Source organism: Halichoerus grypus, chromosome 6 (genome assembly GCF_964656455.1).
Source record: "Halichoerus grypus chromosome 6, mHalGry1.hap1.1, whole genome shotgun sequence".
In the NCBI taxonomy this organism is placed as follows: Eukaryota; Metazoa; Chordata; class Mammalia; order Carnivora; family Phocidae; genus Halichoerus; species Halichoerus grypus.
Window position 1 is genome coordinate 38850757 of NC_135717.1, and position 12856 is coordinate 38863612.

Below are 12856 nucleotides of genomic sequence, written 5' to 3' on the forward strand. Positions count from 1 at the left end.
GCGCCGCCGCCTGCAGGCGGCGCACGGGGTTCGCCGGCGGGGCGGTGGGGAAGCGCCTGCCCCGGGCAGCGGCCCACACGCGACCTTGGCCTCAGCCGTGCCCCGCGGCCTTGACACCCTGCGAGCCAAGTGGGGCGGGGCTGCCGGAGCAGGGCCTCTGGGAGGAGAGGGCCGCGGGGCGGGGCCTGGGCCTGGGCCTGGGCCGGCCGCGACCTTAACCGGGGCGTCAAGATGGCGCTGGCGGTGGGAATGCCCGTCCTGACGCGTGCCCTTCTCCGACCCTGTGCGTGAGTCGGGGGGCGGGGGGGGTTCGGGGGCCGCGGCCAGCGGGTGGGCGAGGCTAACAGGCCTCGTGCTGTCGTTCGCAGGGGCCCGGGGCCTCCGCGCGGCCCCCGGGCGGACAGGGCCGGCGGCCGGCGGCGGGGACGGCTTGCGGTGCTTCAGGAGCCCGCGGGTGCTGGTGGAGCCGGACCCGGCGGCAGGTAAGCGCGCCCGGGGCCGTAGGCCCGGACCAGCGCGGGGCAGCCTCCCGCGATTTCCCGCCGTGCAGCCGTGCAGGGTGGGGAGGGCGCGGTCTCGCGGTGCCGCGCAGTGCCCGGACTCTCGTCCCCGGCTCCCGGGAGCCTCTGGACGCCCACAGGCCGAGATAAAGCCCGGTATTGAAGACCATGCCTGTTGGATTCAAAGCTTAAGGGTCCTCAGTCCAGGTGGTTTAAGTGCGGTTTTAACCCAGTTTTTATCCATTCGTTTTAGAGAGAGCGTGCGCATGGGCGGGGGTGGGGGGTGGGCAGAGGGGGAGAGAGTCCCAAGCCGACTCCCCGCAGAGCTGGATCCCACGACTTCCAGACCATGACCTGAGCGAAACCAAGAGTCCTACGCTCAACCGATTGAGCCCCGCAGGCGCCCCTACCCCAATTCATTGTGAAGGTTCAAAGGTTTGGGTTTGTAAAGTTTGATGGGTATGCCCCTTTATCTAAACTATTAAATTGGAAGTTGAAGGGCGCCTGGGGGGCTCAGTCAGTTAAGCGTCTGCCTTCAGCTCAGGTCATGATCCCAGGGTCCTGGGATCCAGCCCCACATCGGGCTCCCTGCTCAGCCAGGAGTCTGCTTCTCCCTCTCCCTCTGCCCCCAGCTTGTGCACTCTCTCTGTGTATCAAGTAAATAAAATCTAAAAAAAAAAAAAAAAAAAATGGAAGTTGAAAATACTTGGAAGTATTTTGGAATAAATTTCTTTTTTTCTTTTCCTTTTTTTAATACTCCAGCATGGCACAGAACTTAGAAGATATTTTACTAATTAAAGCCAGGAGCCACAGTGCGATCATTGCTAACACCCCCCCTCCCCTCCAGTTCCCATCAGAGCAGCTCTTAAAACTCTGCAAAGGGGACAGAAAAGGTGGAAAAAGAACTGTCAAAACAGAAACCTATGTTTCCTCTACCTGAGAGAGCTCCCGAGCTGAGGCATGAGAAGGCTTGTCATCAGAGATGGGCCAGCGTCCAGGTTTTAGGGCATGCTGTCTGGTGGCCTAGCTTTAGGCCTCAGCCTTTTGACAGAGGCCTCCTGCTGTGTGTGGGACGCCAGGTTGCAGCCTCAGCCTCCCTCCCTGCCCCAGACAGCTGAGTCAACCTGCCCCCGGTCAGGGATGGGGCTGTTTCCCCCGTGACATCAGGGTCACCCAAAGTCCTCTTCCTTAACTCATGTACATCTTTGGCCTACTGACCTTTCCCTCAGTGCCCTCGATTCTGCTGGACCAGGCCTGTAAAAATCCAGTCAGCCTCGGGATGCCCGGGTGCCTCCGCAGGTTAAGCGCCCAACTCCTCGATTTCAGCACCAGTCGTGATCTCAGAGTCCTGGGATCGAGCCCCGACTCAGGCTCCACGCTGGGCTCCCTGCTGGGCATGGAGTCTCTCCCGCTGCCCCTCCCTGTCGGGCTTGTCCAGCAAACCCTGAGATGGCGAATGAAAAGGTGACTCCAGACACCAAAGCAGGAGAAAGCAGAGGGCAAGGGGACCAGACGCTGTAGCGGTGAAAGGTCTCGGGCCAAGCTGTGTCTCCACTGTTACTGTGTTTTGTCGATACAGCACGTGCAAGAGCAAAACAAGAAGGAAGGCGTAGTTTTAACAATCAGGACGGTCATCTGCGGGGCAGCGCGTGACAGGAGCCGTGGGGCTCGGGACGGCCGTGCACGGCAAGGAGTTCGTGCAGTATGTGATCACTGCAGGTGCCTGTGTTTGAAACCCTGACTCCCTGGATGAGAACCTTGAGCTGCAGTAAGAATCCGCCCGCGTTCAGCCAGGAAACTTCGAAGGAGGCCCAGCGTTCCAGGCACTCCTCCTCTGCTTTTCAGTCAGTCTCGTCCAGGGAGGCACAGACAAGTCAGATTTTGTCTCTCTGGGTGCTTGAATCCCTACACCTCCTCGCGCCCCCAGCTCCCCACCCACGCACACTCCTGCACACTCTCAAAAAAAAAAAAAAAAAAATCCAGTCAGCCTCAGAAACTTGAGTCTGAACCAACTTCAGAAGCTTGCTTCTGGAAAACATTTGTTGTGCACACAAACTGCCGCTAGCCAGTTAATAAGTACTTCTTTCTTGGAAATCAGAGGTCTCCAAAGAGCCCATTTGCCTTCAGGACTTAGTTGTCACCCCTAGAGAATTGTGTTGACCATCCGGAGATTTGTAAGGTCCTGACCGGAGAAATGGACCCTCAGTGAACGGGGGCATTTCTGTAGCCCTTGGGGTCTGTCCTCGGGCAGGCAGTGAGCACCCGTGGCCCCAGCCGCCCTGCCCTGGGCGCTGGCAGGACTCGTGAGCACACCGGGGAGAGTTGGAGAACCTCTCTGTCCTTAAACAAGCGTGAACCAGAGCACCCAAAGGGAGTTCCTCCTTGCACATCTAGTCTTAGAGTTTGCTCACTCACTCCTCAAGAAGCGGAGGCCATTTCCTCATCCCCTGGGGACGGAGCACTTGCATCTGGGAGAAAAGGATCAACAAAACTTTGCACACAAACGTTCACAGCAGCGTGATTCACAAGAGCCAAAAGGTGGAACCAACCCAGGTGTCCCCCAGCACGTGCGTGGGTACACAGAACGTGGTCCCCACACTGCAGCTCGGCTCAGCCTTGAGAACACGGGGCTCGGTGAAAGAAGCCACAGGAAAGGTCGCAGATTGGATGCTTCCTTTCATGTGAAATGTCCAGCATAGACAAGTCCATAGAGATGGAAAGTAGACGATCGCTTGCCAGGGGCCGGAGAGGGGTGGTGACTGCTGATGGGCACAGGGCCCTCTTTTGGATAGACATGCTCTGCAACTAGATCATGGTGGTTGTGCGACACTGTGGGTACCTCACAGTCCCGAACTGTCCACTTTTAAATGGTGAATTTACGTTAGGTGGGTCTCACCTGCACTGAAAACACAAGAACCGTGTCGCTGGCCGTGGCCGGGCTGAGGGTGCAGGCTGGCTGGGTGTGCTTTCCCCGGACTGGCTGTGAGCCCTCCCCTCTTCTTGTTCACACTAGGGGTCGCTGTGGTGAAGATGAGGAACCCCCCAGTGAATAGCCTCAGCCTAGAGTTTCTGACTGAGCTGCTCATCAGCCTGGAGAAACTGGAGAACGACAAGACTTTCCATGGCATCATCATCACATCAGTGGGTACTCGTTAGCTCCCTGAGTTCAAAGTCCAAACTCAGGCGCCGTCTGCCTATCACATGCGTGTCCCCCGATAGACGTGCCTCCATATTACAGAGACCAGTGAGAAGGTCTCGGTTCTGCCATTATCAAAGGCAGATGGTCCCAGCTTCTTGCAGACAGGTTCGGAACGCCCACTGGGCATGCACCTGCTTTCCTTAAACCCTTGGGTCGTCCTGGGTGTGACCCAGTGTTGTCACAGCTCTGAGCTGTGTGGGGCTGTCGGGCGGGCCCGATGCACACGGCCAGTGGGTGCTGGGGGGCTGGGCTTTGCAGAGCAGAACCTCGCCCTGTGGAGGAGAGGGTTCTTCGGTGCAGCTCCCAGGGTAGGATGCTCCTGGGTGTGAGTGCTTGTGACAGTTACTGCTGACCTGCCTGGACGGGTTGCAACTGCCTGGGAACTTTGTGCTCCAGATAATTTCTGAAAATGCTCCATTTAGGATGTTGTTTTGGAGCATGACCTTTTCTCTCTTGTGCTCTGAAACCAAGAGAGCCACAAGGATGAACTTCCGTCCCTCAGCAACGAAGAAAAGGCCCCTCTGCCTCCCTGGCTTCCGAGTGGCGCCGTCAGCCTCCATCCCTCGGAAGCCCACATTCTCCCCGGGTCTGCGTCATCTCCCCATAAACGGGCCTGCACTGTGGTCTTGGCTGTGTGCCTGCCGTGTCCAGAGCAGAGGCCTGCCCGGTGGGCCCGCAGCAGATGACAGTGGGCGGCGTGACGTTGGGGTGATGTGGGGACGCAGCACAGGGCCACGAACAGGGCTCACAGCACCAGCGGGGCATTCTCTCCTGGAGCTCCCTCTTTGCTTCCTCCACTCCAGAGGGTCCTGGCCCTCCTCTACTCCTGCCTCTTCCGCCCTGTGTCTGTGTGTCCAAATGTCCCCCTCCTTAGAAGGACGCCCTGCTCTCCTGTGATCTCGTGTTGATCACATTGGCAAAGACCCTGTTTCCAAAGAGTCACATTCGTAGGTTCCGGCGGGGGGGAGGGGTAAAGGCGGGTCTGTGTCTTTTTCCAAGACACTGTTTGGCTCCCTCCAGACCTGTTGCTGAATCGCAGAAATTTCCCTCTTTCTAGTCGGTGCGGAGCACTTCCCCCGCTAGGATGACAGCGGCTTCTGTCACAGCGTTCTTTGCCTTTGCTTTCCTCAAGCGCTAGGAATGTGGGCAAGCCCCTGTGCGGACAGGCTGGGGGTGGGGTGCAGGGGGAGGGGTCCCCAGCAGGCGGGGAAGGATCAGGAAAGAGGCAGAAATGCTGGATGTGCTCAGAGCAGGAGGAGCTCGGCCCCCCGCGGCTGCCATCCCTGCCGCAGCTCAGGGGCGTCCGCGAGAGGCAGCCGCACCTGTGTGGCCTTCCGAGGCCGCGGCGGGACACGGGCACGAGAGGTCAGCCTCCAGGGGCGGCGCACGCGCAGCTACACAGGGGTCCCCGAGGAACCGCGTCCTGCACCCTGCACGCAACCTGTTCCTGTCACTTGATAGAAGGATGTGGGGACGTCACCCATACTCCACACGTCCTCCCACTGCGCAGAGATATGCGGCTGTTGACCCTGGTTCATGGGTCAGTAACAGGGCGCGCCGGCCCCCAGCACCCCAGCCCCGGGCACGCTCCGGCCACGGGAGTGTCTCATTCTCGTTTGCTTAGGGACATCGTGACATCACTCGGGAGCCCCACGTGTAGGCTTTTCCCATGACGGCCGCTTGGTCACTCTACTGCCCCCCCACCCCCACCCCGGTCTGCCATCTTGGCCAGCAGTTCTTGGCTGGAAAGCCGTCCTCTGTCCCAGCTGTCGCTGCTTGCCTGTGTTCGCTTTCCTCTCCCCTCTGGTGGCTGTGTCACGACCTGGGGCATCTGCGCAGGACACATGCCTTCTCAGCCGCTCCCCAGGGCAGGGGTCTGGCTTCTCGGCTCCTCGTGGCCCCCTCCTTGCCTTGCTGTGTTGTGACAGCAGCACGTCCCGGCCGGGCCTGGCGTCTGCAGCTGGCTTGACCTTGGGGGGAGATCAGAACGTGTGCCCCGAAGCCCCAGCTCCGGCTCCCCATCGCCTCTGGAGCATCCCCCGGGACCTCTGGCTGGCCAGGGACGGACTCTGACGAGGCCCCTGGCTCCTTCGCCCCCCAGGACTGCCCCGGGATCTTCTCCGCCGGCCTGGACCTGACGGAGATGTGCGGGAGGGACCCCGAGCACTACGCGGAGTACTGGAAGGCGGTGCAGGAAATATGGCTTCGGTTCTACCTGTCCAACCTGGTGGTGATTGCTGCTATCAACGTGAGTGTCCCCGGGCCTCAGCCCAGCCCCGCTGACTCACTGCGGGGGGAGGGGGGGCAGACGGGGCCCTGCCCTCGGGAAGGGTGGGGGAGGCCCTCAGAGGTGCAGAGGTCAGTATGACCAGGTGACAAGGGTGGGGGCAGGGCTCAGCAAGAGGGCTGCATTGGGAGGGGGCACAAGGAGGGGGTCAGATTCACCCCTGGAAGCCTTGCTTTGGCCTGGCCTGGGGAGGCAGGGGCTGCTAAGGCTCAGGAAGCCATGTGCCTGACGACATGGCGGGGGCCCCCCAGTGAGGTGCCAGAGGGTCTGAACCAGGGGACGGGAGGCTGGCAAGAGTCAGGGAGACTCCACAGGCCGCCTCTGAGGCCGTGGGTTGTGTGAGGTGAGGGCAGTGTGAGTCTGGGGTTCCTGGGACGTCCTGGTGGGGATGGAGATGGGTCCTGGGGGGCACTTCGGCTAACTACTTGGTATTTTAGCATCCCGGCAAAAACTGAAAAGAAAGGCGGCTTGCGACCCCGACAGAAGGGTTCCGGGCAGAGCCAAGCCCGAGTCCCCATTGTGCACACCCAGCCCAGCCAGTGTGGGTGCAGCACCATGGGGACGGGGAGGGGGGGCTCTTCCTTGGGACCTGGCTGTCTGGAATACAGTCAGGAACCGCCCCCCCAGCCCGCCAACGGCAGCACGCAAAGCCATGTGCTGTTTCTTCCCCTGCAGGGCGTCAGCCCAGCCGGAGGCTGCCTGTTGTCCCTCACCTGTGACTACCGGGTCCTGGCGAACAACCCCAAGTACGCCATAGGGCTGAACGAGACCCTGCTGGGCATTGTCGCCCCCTTCTGGTAAGGCTGGGGGCTGCACCCGCACTCACCTCGCCCTGGCCCAAGCCCGTCCACCTGGGAGTCCCCAACAAGTGCATGTGTTCCAGGTTCAAAGACACGCTGGTGAACACAATCGGGCACCGCAGCGCGGAGCGCGCCCTGCAGCTGGGCTTGCTCTTCCCGCCGGCAGAGGCTCTCCGGGTGGGCATGGTGGACCAGGTTGTGCCCGAAGACCAGGTGCAGAGCACGGCACGGTCAGTGATGGCCCAGTGGCTGGACATTCCAGGTGAGGAGCACGGGGGGGCGCCAGGACCGGCAGCCAGGACCCCCCACAGCCTGATGCTCCTGGTGACAGCACGGGGTTCTCCTGGGAGGGGGCTGTGTGCACATCAGGAACGTGCCGTTTGTAACAGCAGACTGACTTAGTCCTGCTGCAACAAATTACCACTGCAACAAATTACCACATGGCGGGGGGAGGGGGGAGGTGTGGTCCTTAAAACCACAAAAATGCATTCTCTCCAAGTCTGCAGGCCAGGAGTCCAAAATCAAGGTTTGGGCAGAGCCGTGCTCTCCCCAGAGGCTCTAGAGGAGGCTCCTTCCTGCCTCATCCAGCCTCTGGCGGCTCCAGACGCTCCTTGGCCTGTAGGTGCATCGCGCCAGTCTGCTTTCCCTCCACGTAGCCTCCCTGCGTGTCTGTGTCTCCAGGCTCCCCTCTTCCTTTCTCTGGTCAGGACACTCGTTGTTGGATTTGGGGCCCACCCTAAATCCAAGATGATCTCATCCTAACTTCATCCGCAGAAACCCTTTTCCAAATAAGGCCAGATGCACAGATTCTAGGGCTGTGGTTAGGTCCACTCCTAACCCACTGCACAGACTATTGTCTGTTTATAGAAATTGGGCTGGTTCTGTCCACTCTGATGGGAGACCAGGGATCAGCAGACTGTCTCTCAAGAGCCAGGGAGATGGTCGGCCTTGTGGGTCACTCAGTCTCGGCCACACGGTGGTGCTGGAGCACGAGGGCAATGACCCAGTGAGCGTGTCGGTGCTGATACTTAAATTGCATATAATTTTCACGGGTCACAGAACGTCCTTTTTTCAACTCCATGACGGTGTAAAAACCATTCTTAGCTCCTAGGCCGTGGGGGGGCCAGGTTCGCTGACCTAACTGTGCTGTGAACGAGTACTTAGTGATGTGGAAAGTACCCCCCGTAATATTGGGGAATGAGAGGGACAGGGTAATAGGCAGTTTTCACAGTGTCACCCTCTGCTTCTGGGTAGGCAGCGGGGAAGGGCTGGTTTTCATTTTGCTTGTTTACTCGTATGTCCTAAGTTTCCTACCAGAGTTTCTGTTGGAACTCTCTTGGAAAGGTTGGGAGTGATGCCACGGTGTCGGAATGGGTTTTCATACTCGGGCCCTTTTCTGTAGACCACGCCCGACAGCTGACCAAGACCCTGATGCGCAAGCCCACAGCTGACCGCCTGCTCACAGAGCGCGATGCGGACATCCAGAACTTTGTCCACTTCATCTGCAGAGACTCCATCCAGAAGTCTCTGCATGCGTACTTAGAAAAGCTCAAACAGAAGAAAGGCTAAGGGCTGGGCCGCCTCCATGGGTGGCTCAGTTGGTTAGGCGACTGCCTTCAGCTCAGGTCACGATCCTGGAGTCCCTGGATCGAGTCCCACATTGGGCTCCCTGCTCGGCGGGGAGTCTGCTTCTCCCTCTGACCCTCCCCCCTCTTATGTGCTCTCTCTCATTCTCTCTCTCTCAAATAAATAAATAAAATCTTTAAAAAAAAAAAAAAAAGAAAAAAAAAAAAGTGGGGAGGGGGGAGGTGTGGTCCTCCCTCCGGGGGCCCTCTGATTCCGAGGGGTTTTAAACAAGCTATTTTCCAATGTAAAAGTACTTGTAGCTCTTCATTTTGCTGATCTCCTTAGAAAGCCCTGTTCCCTGGAGCCAGTGTCCCAAGGGCCCACCACCCCCCCCGAGCACCTCTTCTGCTGGCAGGTGGGCCAGGCCGTGCTGGACCTCAGTGAGAGCCGCCGCTGAGCGTCCCCTTTGCCAGAGCAGAAGTGGGAACAAAGTCCTGGTGTGGTCCCATCCCTAGCTACCCAGCTGCCTGACTGCTGGGGGCCAGTGACCCACACAGGACCCCCCCAGAGGAAAGCTCTTTGGCCACCACATCCGCTCACTGAGACAGAGGGAGCGCAATGGTCCAGAGACTGGGGCGGGGGGCTTGGCAAGGGGTGCGGGAGGCAGTACTGGTGGGTCTGTGCTGCAGCAGCCCTGGTCTTACTTTGGAAAGATCACACCAGAAAACTCGTCCAGACTCTTGAAACAAAGGTTTTTCCTCCATACGGTTCAAGCCACTTCCCAGACCCAAGTGGAGTTGTTTCCAAAACCAGAAACCTCACTGGGCCCCTGTACCCCAGTTCTGCACATTTCTAGTCCTCGGGTGACAGGCTTCCCCAGGACATAGGCTGCGGTTCTCCCTGACAAGCCCCTGCCCAGCCCAGGGCTCCTGAGAAGGAGCCGACCCAGGGTGGCCCCATGGAAGGAGCTATGTATGCACATGGGGTGTGTGGGTCCCACCTGCCTGGGCTGTGTGAGGAGTCCAGCCTGCTCACCACTGAAGGGCTCCCCAGATGTCCCAGGGCGGCCCACGGACAGGGGGGTGGGGGGGGCTCCAGACTGCCTGCCCCCTGCATTGCTGGGCAGGACAGGAACCCTCATACACACAAGTGTCTGCAAGGTCTGCAGGACCCGAGAATCGGGGGGCAGGAGGGACATCAGGGACCGGGAGGTTGGCCTTGCGTGTCAACGCCGAAGGTGTGTTTATCCCCAACTGCACTCAGCACGGGTTCTTGGAAGCATGTATAGTTTGCATAAAGAAAGAGACAAGCTTCCCCTAGCAAGCATGGGAGCAGCGTTCTGGAGCCAGCCTGGTCTTGGAGGGCATCCGTCCTGAGCAGGGAGTGAATGGGCAGGCCGGGCCATCCCTGTCCCCTAGGGGGTGGGGACCCGGGACCCACTGGGCTGCAGGACCAAAGTTTGGGCCTCAGAGGGGTTGAGTCCTAAGAAAGGACACAGAGGCCTTGAAGCCGACCAGCGTGGTCCTGGCTGAACGCTCACTCGTGTTTATTGAGCGCAGCCGTGTGCCCTGCGCTCTGCAGGCTGCTCCTCACAACCCTATGAGGTAGGTAGAGTAGCCCATTTCACAGATGGGCAAACAGACTGGGTGGTCCTGTGATGTTTTGTAGCCGCTTGTCCAGCCAACCCTGCCCTGCGGCCTTGCTGGGGGCTAGCCAGCCCCCCAGAAGGAGCCCTGTAGGGCTGTTCTCCTGGCCTGAGTCTGGCCTTGAGGGTTTTCAGTGCGACTTCAGGGTCACCTCCACAGGAAAATGGTCGCTGATGGCGAGGGCCTGGAGGGAGAGGAGGTGGAGCCTGAGCGGCCCGCTGGGCAGCCTGTCCTCCCTCGGGCCCCACCTGGGAAAATGACCACCCCCTCACCGCCTCCACCGCCCGCACCCCCCCACCCCTGCACCCCCACACCGGCCAGGGATGGAGCCCACCGTGCAGCCTGCAGGTGGGCTGGGGCCCGGACTGGAGACCCCACGCGAGAAGAGACCAAGGGCATCTTCTGCCATCCCAGACGATCCTTTCAGCCAGAACCGAGCCGCTAAGGGCGCTGTGTTCAGAAGCGGGGCGCCCCCGCCCCGCGCTCGCGCACTCGCCTGAGCCTGGTCCAGGCCGAACTCCTCCTGGAAGTTGTGCACGGCGGCAGACTGGGGCTTGAGGCTCCTGCGCAGGCGGGCGCCGCACGCCACGATGCGGTCGTAGGCGCAGTCCGAGTTGCCCACGGTGGTGTCGGCGCTGTCGGGGATGAGCCACTTGAAGACCTCGCTGCTGCGCAGGCGGACGGACGGCCAGTCGCGCTCCCGCACGTAGTTGCAGTCGGCGTTGAAGTCGCCCAGGAACAGCAAGTCCTGCGGGAGCCGCGGAGCCGGGGCTGAGCGAGCGCGCGCGCGCGCGCGCGCACACACACCCGCATGCGCGAGCACCGCGAACCCCGCGCACGCGCGAACACCCCCCCCCGCACGCGCGCACGGGTCCCCGGGGCGGGGGCGGGGCTTACGTCCGTGCCCCACTTGTCGATCACGTCCAGGTACACGTCGTAGAGAGCGTCGATCTCCGCCACGGCCTGGTGCGGCGCCGCGTGCAGCGGGATGAGCACGAACTCCCCGGCAGCTGCGGGAGGCGAGGGTCAGAGGCGGGGCCGGGGACGGCGGGGGCGGGGGTGTGGGGCCCGCGGGAGGGGGGTGCCTCACCCGAGCGGGGGGCCGAGAACTTGACCACGAAAGGTTCACGGCTGAAAGCGTCCTCCGGGTCCGGGTACTGGTACGTGTCCACGACCGACACCGCGTCCTTCCTGCAGGAAGGAGGCGGGCGGGCACGCTGAGCCGGCCCCATTCCGTCCCGCGCGCCAGAGCCCCGCGGCCCCGCCCCTCACCTATAGACGAACAGGTACATTTCCTTGTACTGGTCCCGACCCAGGGGCTCGCTGCTCACGAAGCTGTACTCGTGCCTGGACAAGCTGCGGAGACACCGGCCAGGCCCGGGGTCAAGGCACGGGACCAAGCCCCGCGATCCGGGCCTGGGCTCCGAACGCTGGGCCCTGTCCCCCGCCCCCTCCCCGCACCTGTTGATCTGCTCCATGAGCGCGGACACGGCGCTCAGGTCCGGGTCTCGAACCTCCTGCACCAGCGAGATGTCATAGCCAGCCAAGATCTGGGGGAGGGGCCGGCAGGTGCGGGGTCACGCGCGCGGCGGATTCACCCGGGAAGCCCAGCTGCGGCCCCGCCCCCGGTCCCCGGCCTTACTTGCGCAATGATGCCGCCGCAGGCCGGGTCCAACACTTTACTGTCGCCAAAGCTCTGGATGTTGAAGGCGCCGATGCGCAGCGCCGCGGCTCCGGCGGCCCCCAGGGCCCATAGCGCGGCCAGCAGGACCTGGGGCCCACCCATGGCGCAGAGCGGGCGGGCTGGGAGGGACAGACACGCTCCTGAGCACGGACCTGGCGTCAGACACAGCGAGCCACCCCTCTCCGTCCCAGCCCCAGGGGCCGGGCAGGGACCTTTGATTCGGAGGTCCAAGGCGCATCCTTCCCTGCGTCTCCACGTCTCCCCAATGGTACACTAGGCTTACCGTGGCCATTCTACTCCTTGGGGAAACTGAGGCCCAAATAGAGGGACCCCATCCCCATCCAGGCCCCTGGTCAGCCCGGTCCCCGGACTCACCTGGGATGTGGATGGGGCAGTATCTGAGGCTCAGGACCGAGGTTGGAGATCCAGGCTGGGGGTGTGTCTGTGGCACAAGACCGGCTCCCCGAGTTTGGCCACAGCAGCTGTGGTGCCAGGGCCCAGGAGGGTATTTGAGGCCCTTGTCCAGGGAGGGGCTGGACTGCTCCGGCCCCACCCCCTCTGCGGAGATGGACGCTGGAACTGCTGGTTCCGGTTCCCAGGGAGAGCCCTGGGGGCAAGGTGGCAGGGGCATCCACCCTGAGCTTGCTCCCGCACCAAGACCATCAGAACCAGGGCTCCCATGACCCTGCCAGCCCCCCCAAAACTGTGTCAGGACTGGACAAAAGGGTCAGCCACCCAAGGTCCAGGCCTTGTTCTTGTCCTCACACCCCCACCCTCCCAAACTAGGTCATCCAGAATCTCCCTCCGTCACGGGTGCCCCCAGAGAAAAGGCAGGCTGTGCATTCAGTGAAGATCTTCCCGGCAGCTCTCCCGCTGCTGCTCCGTTGTCCCCTCCCAGCCTGGGTGCCCTGCCCTCCCCCGTCCCCGGACAGCCCCAGGGTTGGAGGCCGTGAAGCAGCGCCCCCTCCCACCCGCCTCCGTGGGGCTGGGGAAGCTGGGGTCACGACTCCCAACTGGGCAGGGCAGGGCGGCAGCAGCAGGCTGCCTGTCCACATGCCAGGGACGCCCACACACCACCACGGCGCCGCCAGCCTGAGCGGGAGGCGCGCGAGTCTGCAAGGGGGCCGGGCAGGGGGGCCCCTGGGCAGGAGGCGGTGGGGGGGGGGGGCGGGCG

General features: G+C 61.7%; 2 protein-coding genes across 3 annotated transcripts; one reads left to right on the plus strand and one right to left on the minus strand.

The window, feature by feature from the left end:
* Positions 1–137: 137 nt before the first annotated feature.
* ECI1 (enoyl-CoA delta isomerase 1) lies at positions 138–8662 on the plus strand. Of its 2 annotated transcripts, XM_078074953.1 has the most exons (7): positions 138–283; positions 369–482; positions 3514–3641; positions 5801–5947; positions 6662–6783; positions 6870–7048; positions 8189–8662. In XM_078074953.1, the coding sequence occupies exons 1-7, from the start codon at positions 232–234 to the stop codon at positions 8353–8355; spliced, it is 909 nt and encodes a 302-aa protein (XP_077931079.1). In that variant the 5' UTR covers positions 138–231; the 3' UTR covers positions 8356–8662. The 2 variants fall into 2 exon arrangements, with proteins under 2 accessions (XP_077931079.1, XP_077931080.1); XM_078074954.1 differs by lacking the exons at positions 138–283; positions 369–482 and adding an exon at positions 1236–3385.
* Positions 8663–9083: 421 nt separating this feature from the next.
* DNASE1L2 (deoxyribonuclease 1 like 2) lies at positions 9084–12398 on the minus strand. Its single transcript, XM_078074952.1, has 8 exons — positions 12058–12398; positions 11641–11801; positions 11460–11548; positions 11271–11354; positions 11089–11189; positions 10896–11008; positions 10495–10746; positions 9084–10182 (listed from the first exon to the last, which is right to left on the minus strand). The coding sequence occupies exons 1-8, from the start codon at positions 12311–12313 to the stop codon at positions 10129–10131; spliced, it is 1110 nt and encodes a 369-aa protein (XP_077931078.1). The 5' UTR covers positions 12314–12398; the 3' UTR covers positions 9084–10128.
* Between the last annotated feature and the right edge of the window lie 458 nt (positions 12399–12856).

Excerpts from the sequence above, each read along its gene's own strand:
- ECI1 (XM_078074953.1), top strand. The coding sequence starts at position 232 with ATGGCGCTGGCGGTGGGAATGCCCGTCCTGACGCGTGCCCTTCTCCGA. Across the intron at positions 483-3,513 it reads GGAGCCGGACCCGGCGGCAG|GGGTCGCTGTGGTGAAGATG; the intron begins GTAAGCGCGCCC and ends TGTTCACACTAG. Across the intron at positions 7,049-8,188 it reads CCAGTGGCTGGACATTCCAG|ACCACGCCCGACAGCTGACC; the intron begins GTGAGGAGCACG and ends CCTTTTCTGTAG.
- DNASE1L2 (XM_078074952.1), bottom strand. The coding sequence starts at position 12,313 with ATGCCCCTGCCACCTTGCCCCCAGGGCTCTCCCTGGGAACCGGAACCA. Across the intron at positions 11,355-11,459 it reads CTCATGGAGCAGATCAACAG|CTTGTCCAGGCACGAGTACA; the intron begins GTGCGGGGAGGG and ends GTGTCTCCGCAG. Across the intron at positions 11,190-11,270 it reads ATGTACCTGTTCGTCTATAG|GAAGGACGCGGTGTCGGTCG; the intron begins GTGAGGGGCGGG and ends TCCTTCCTGCAG.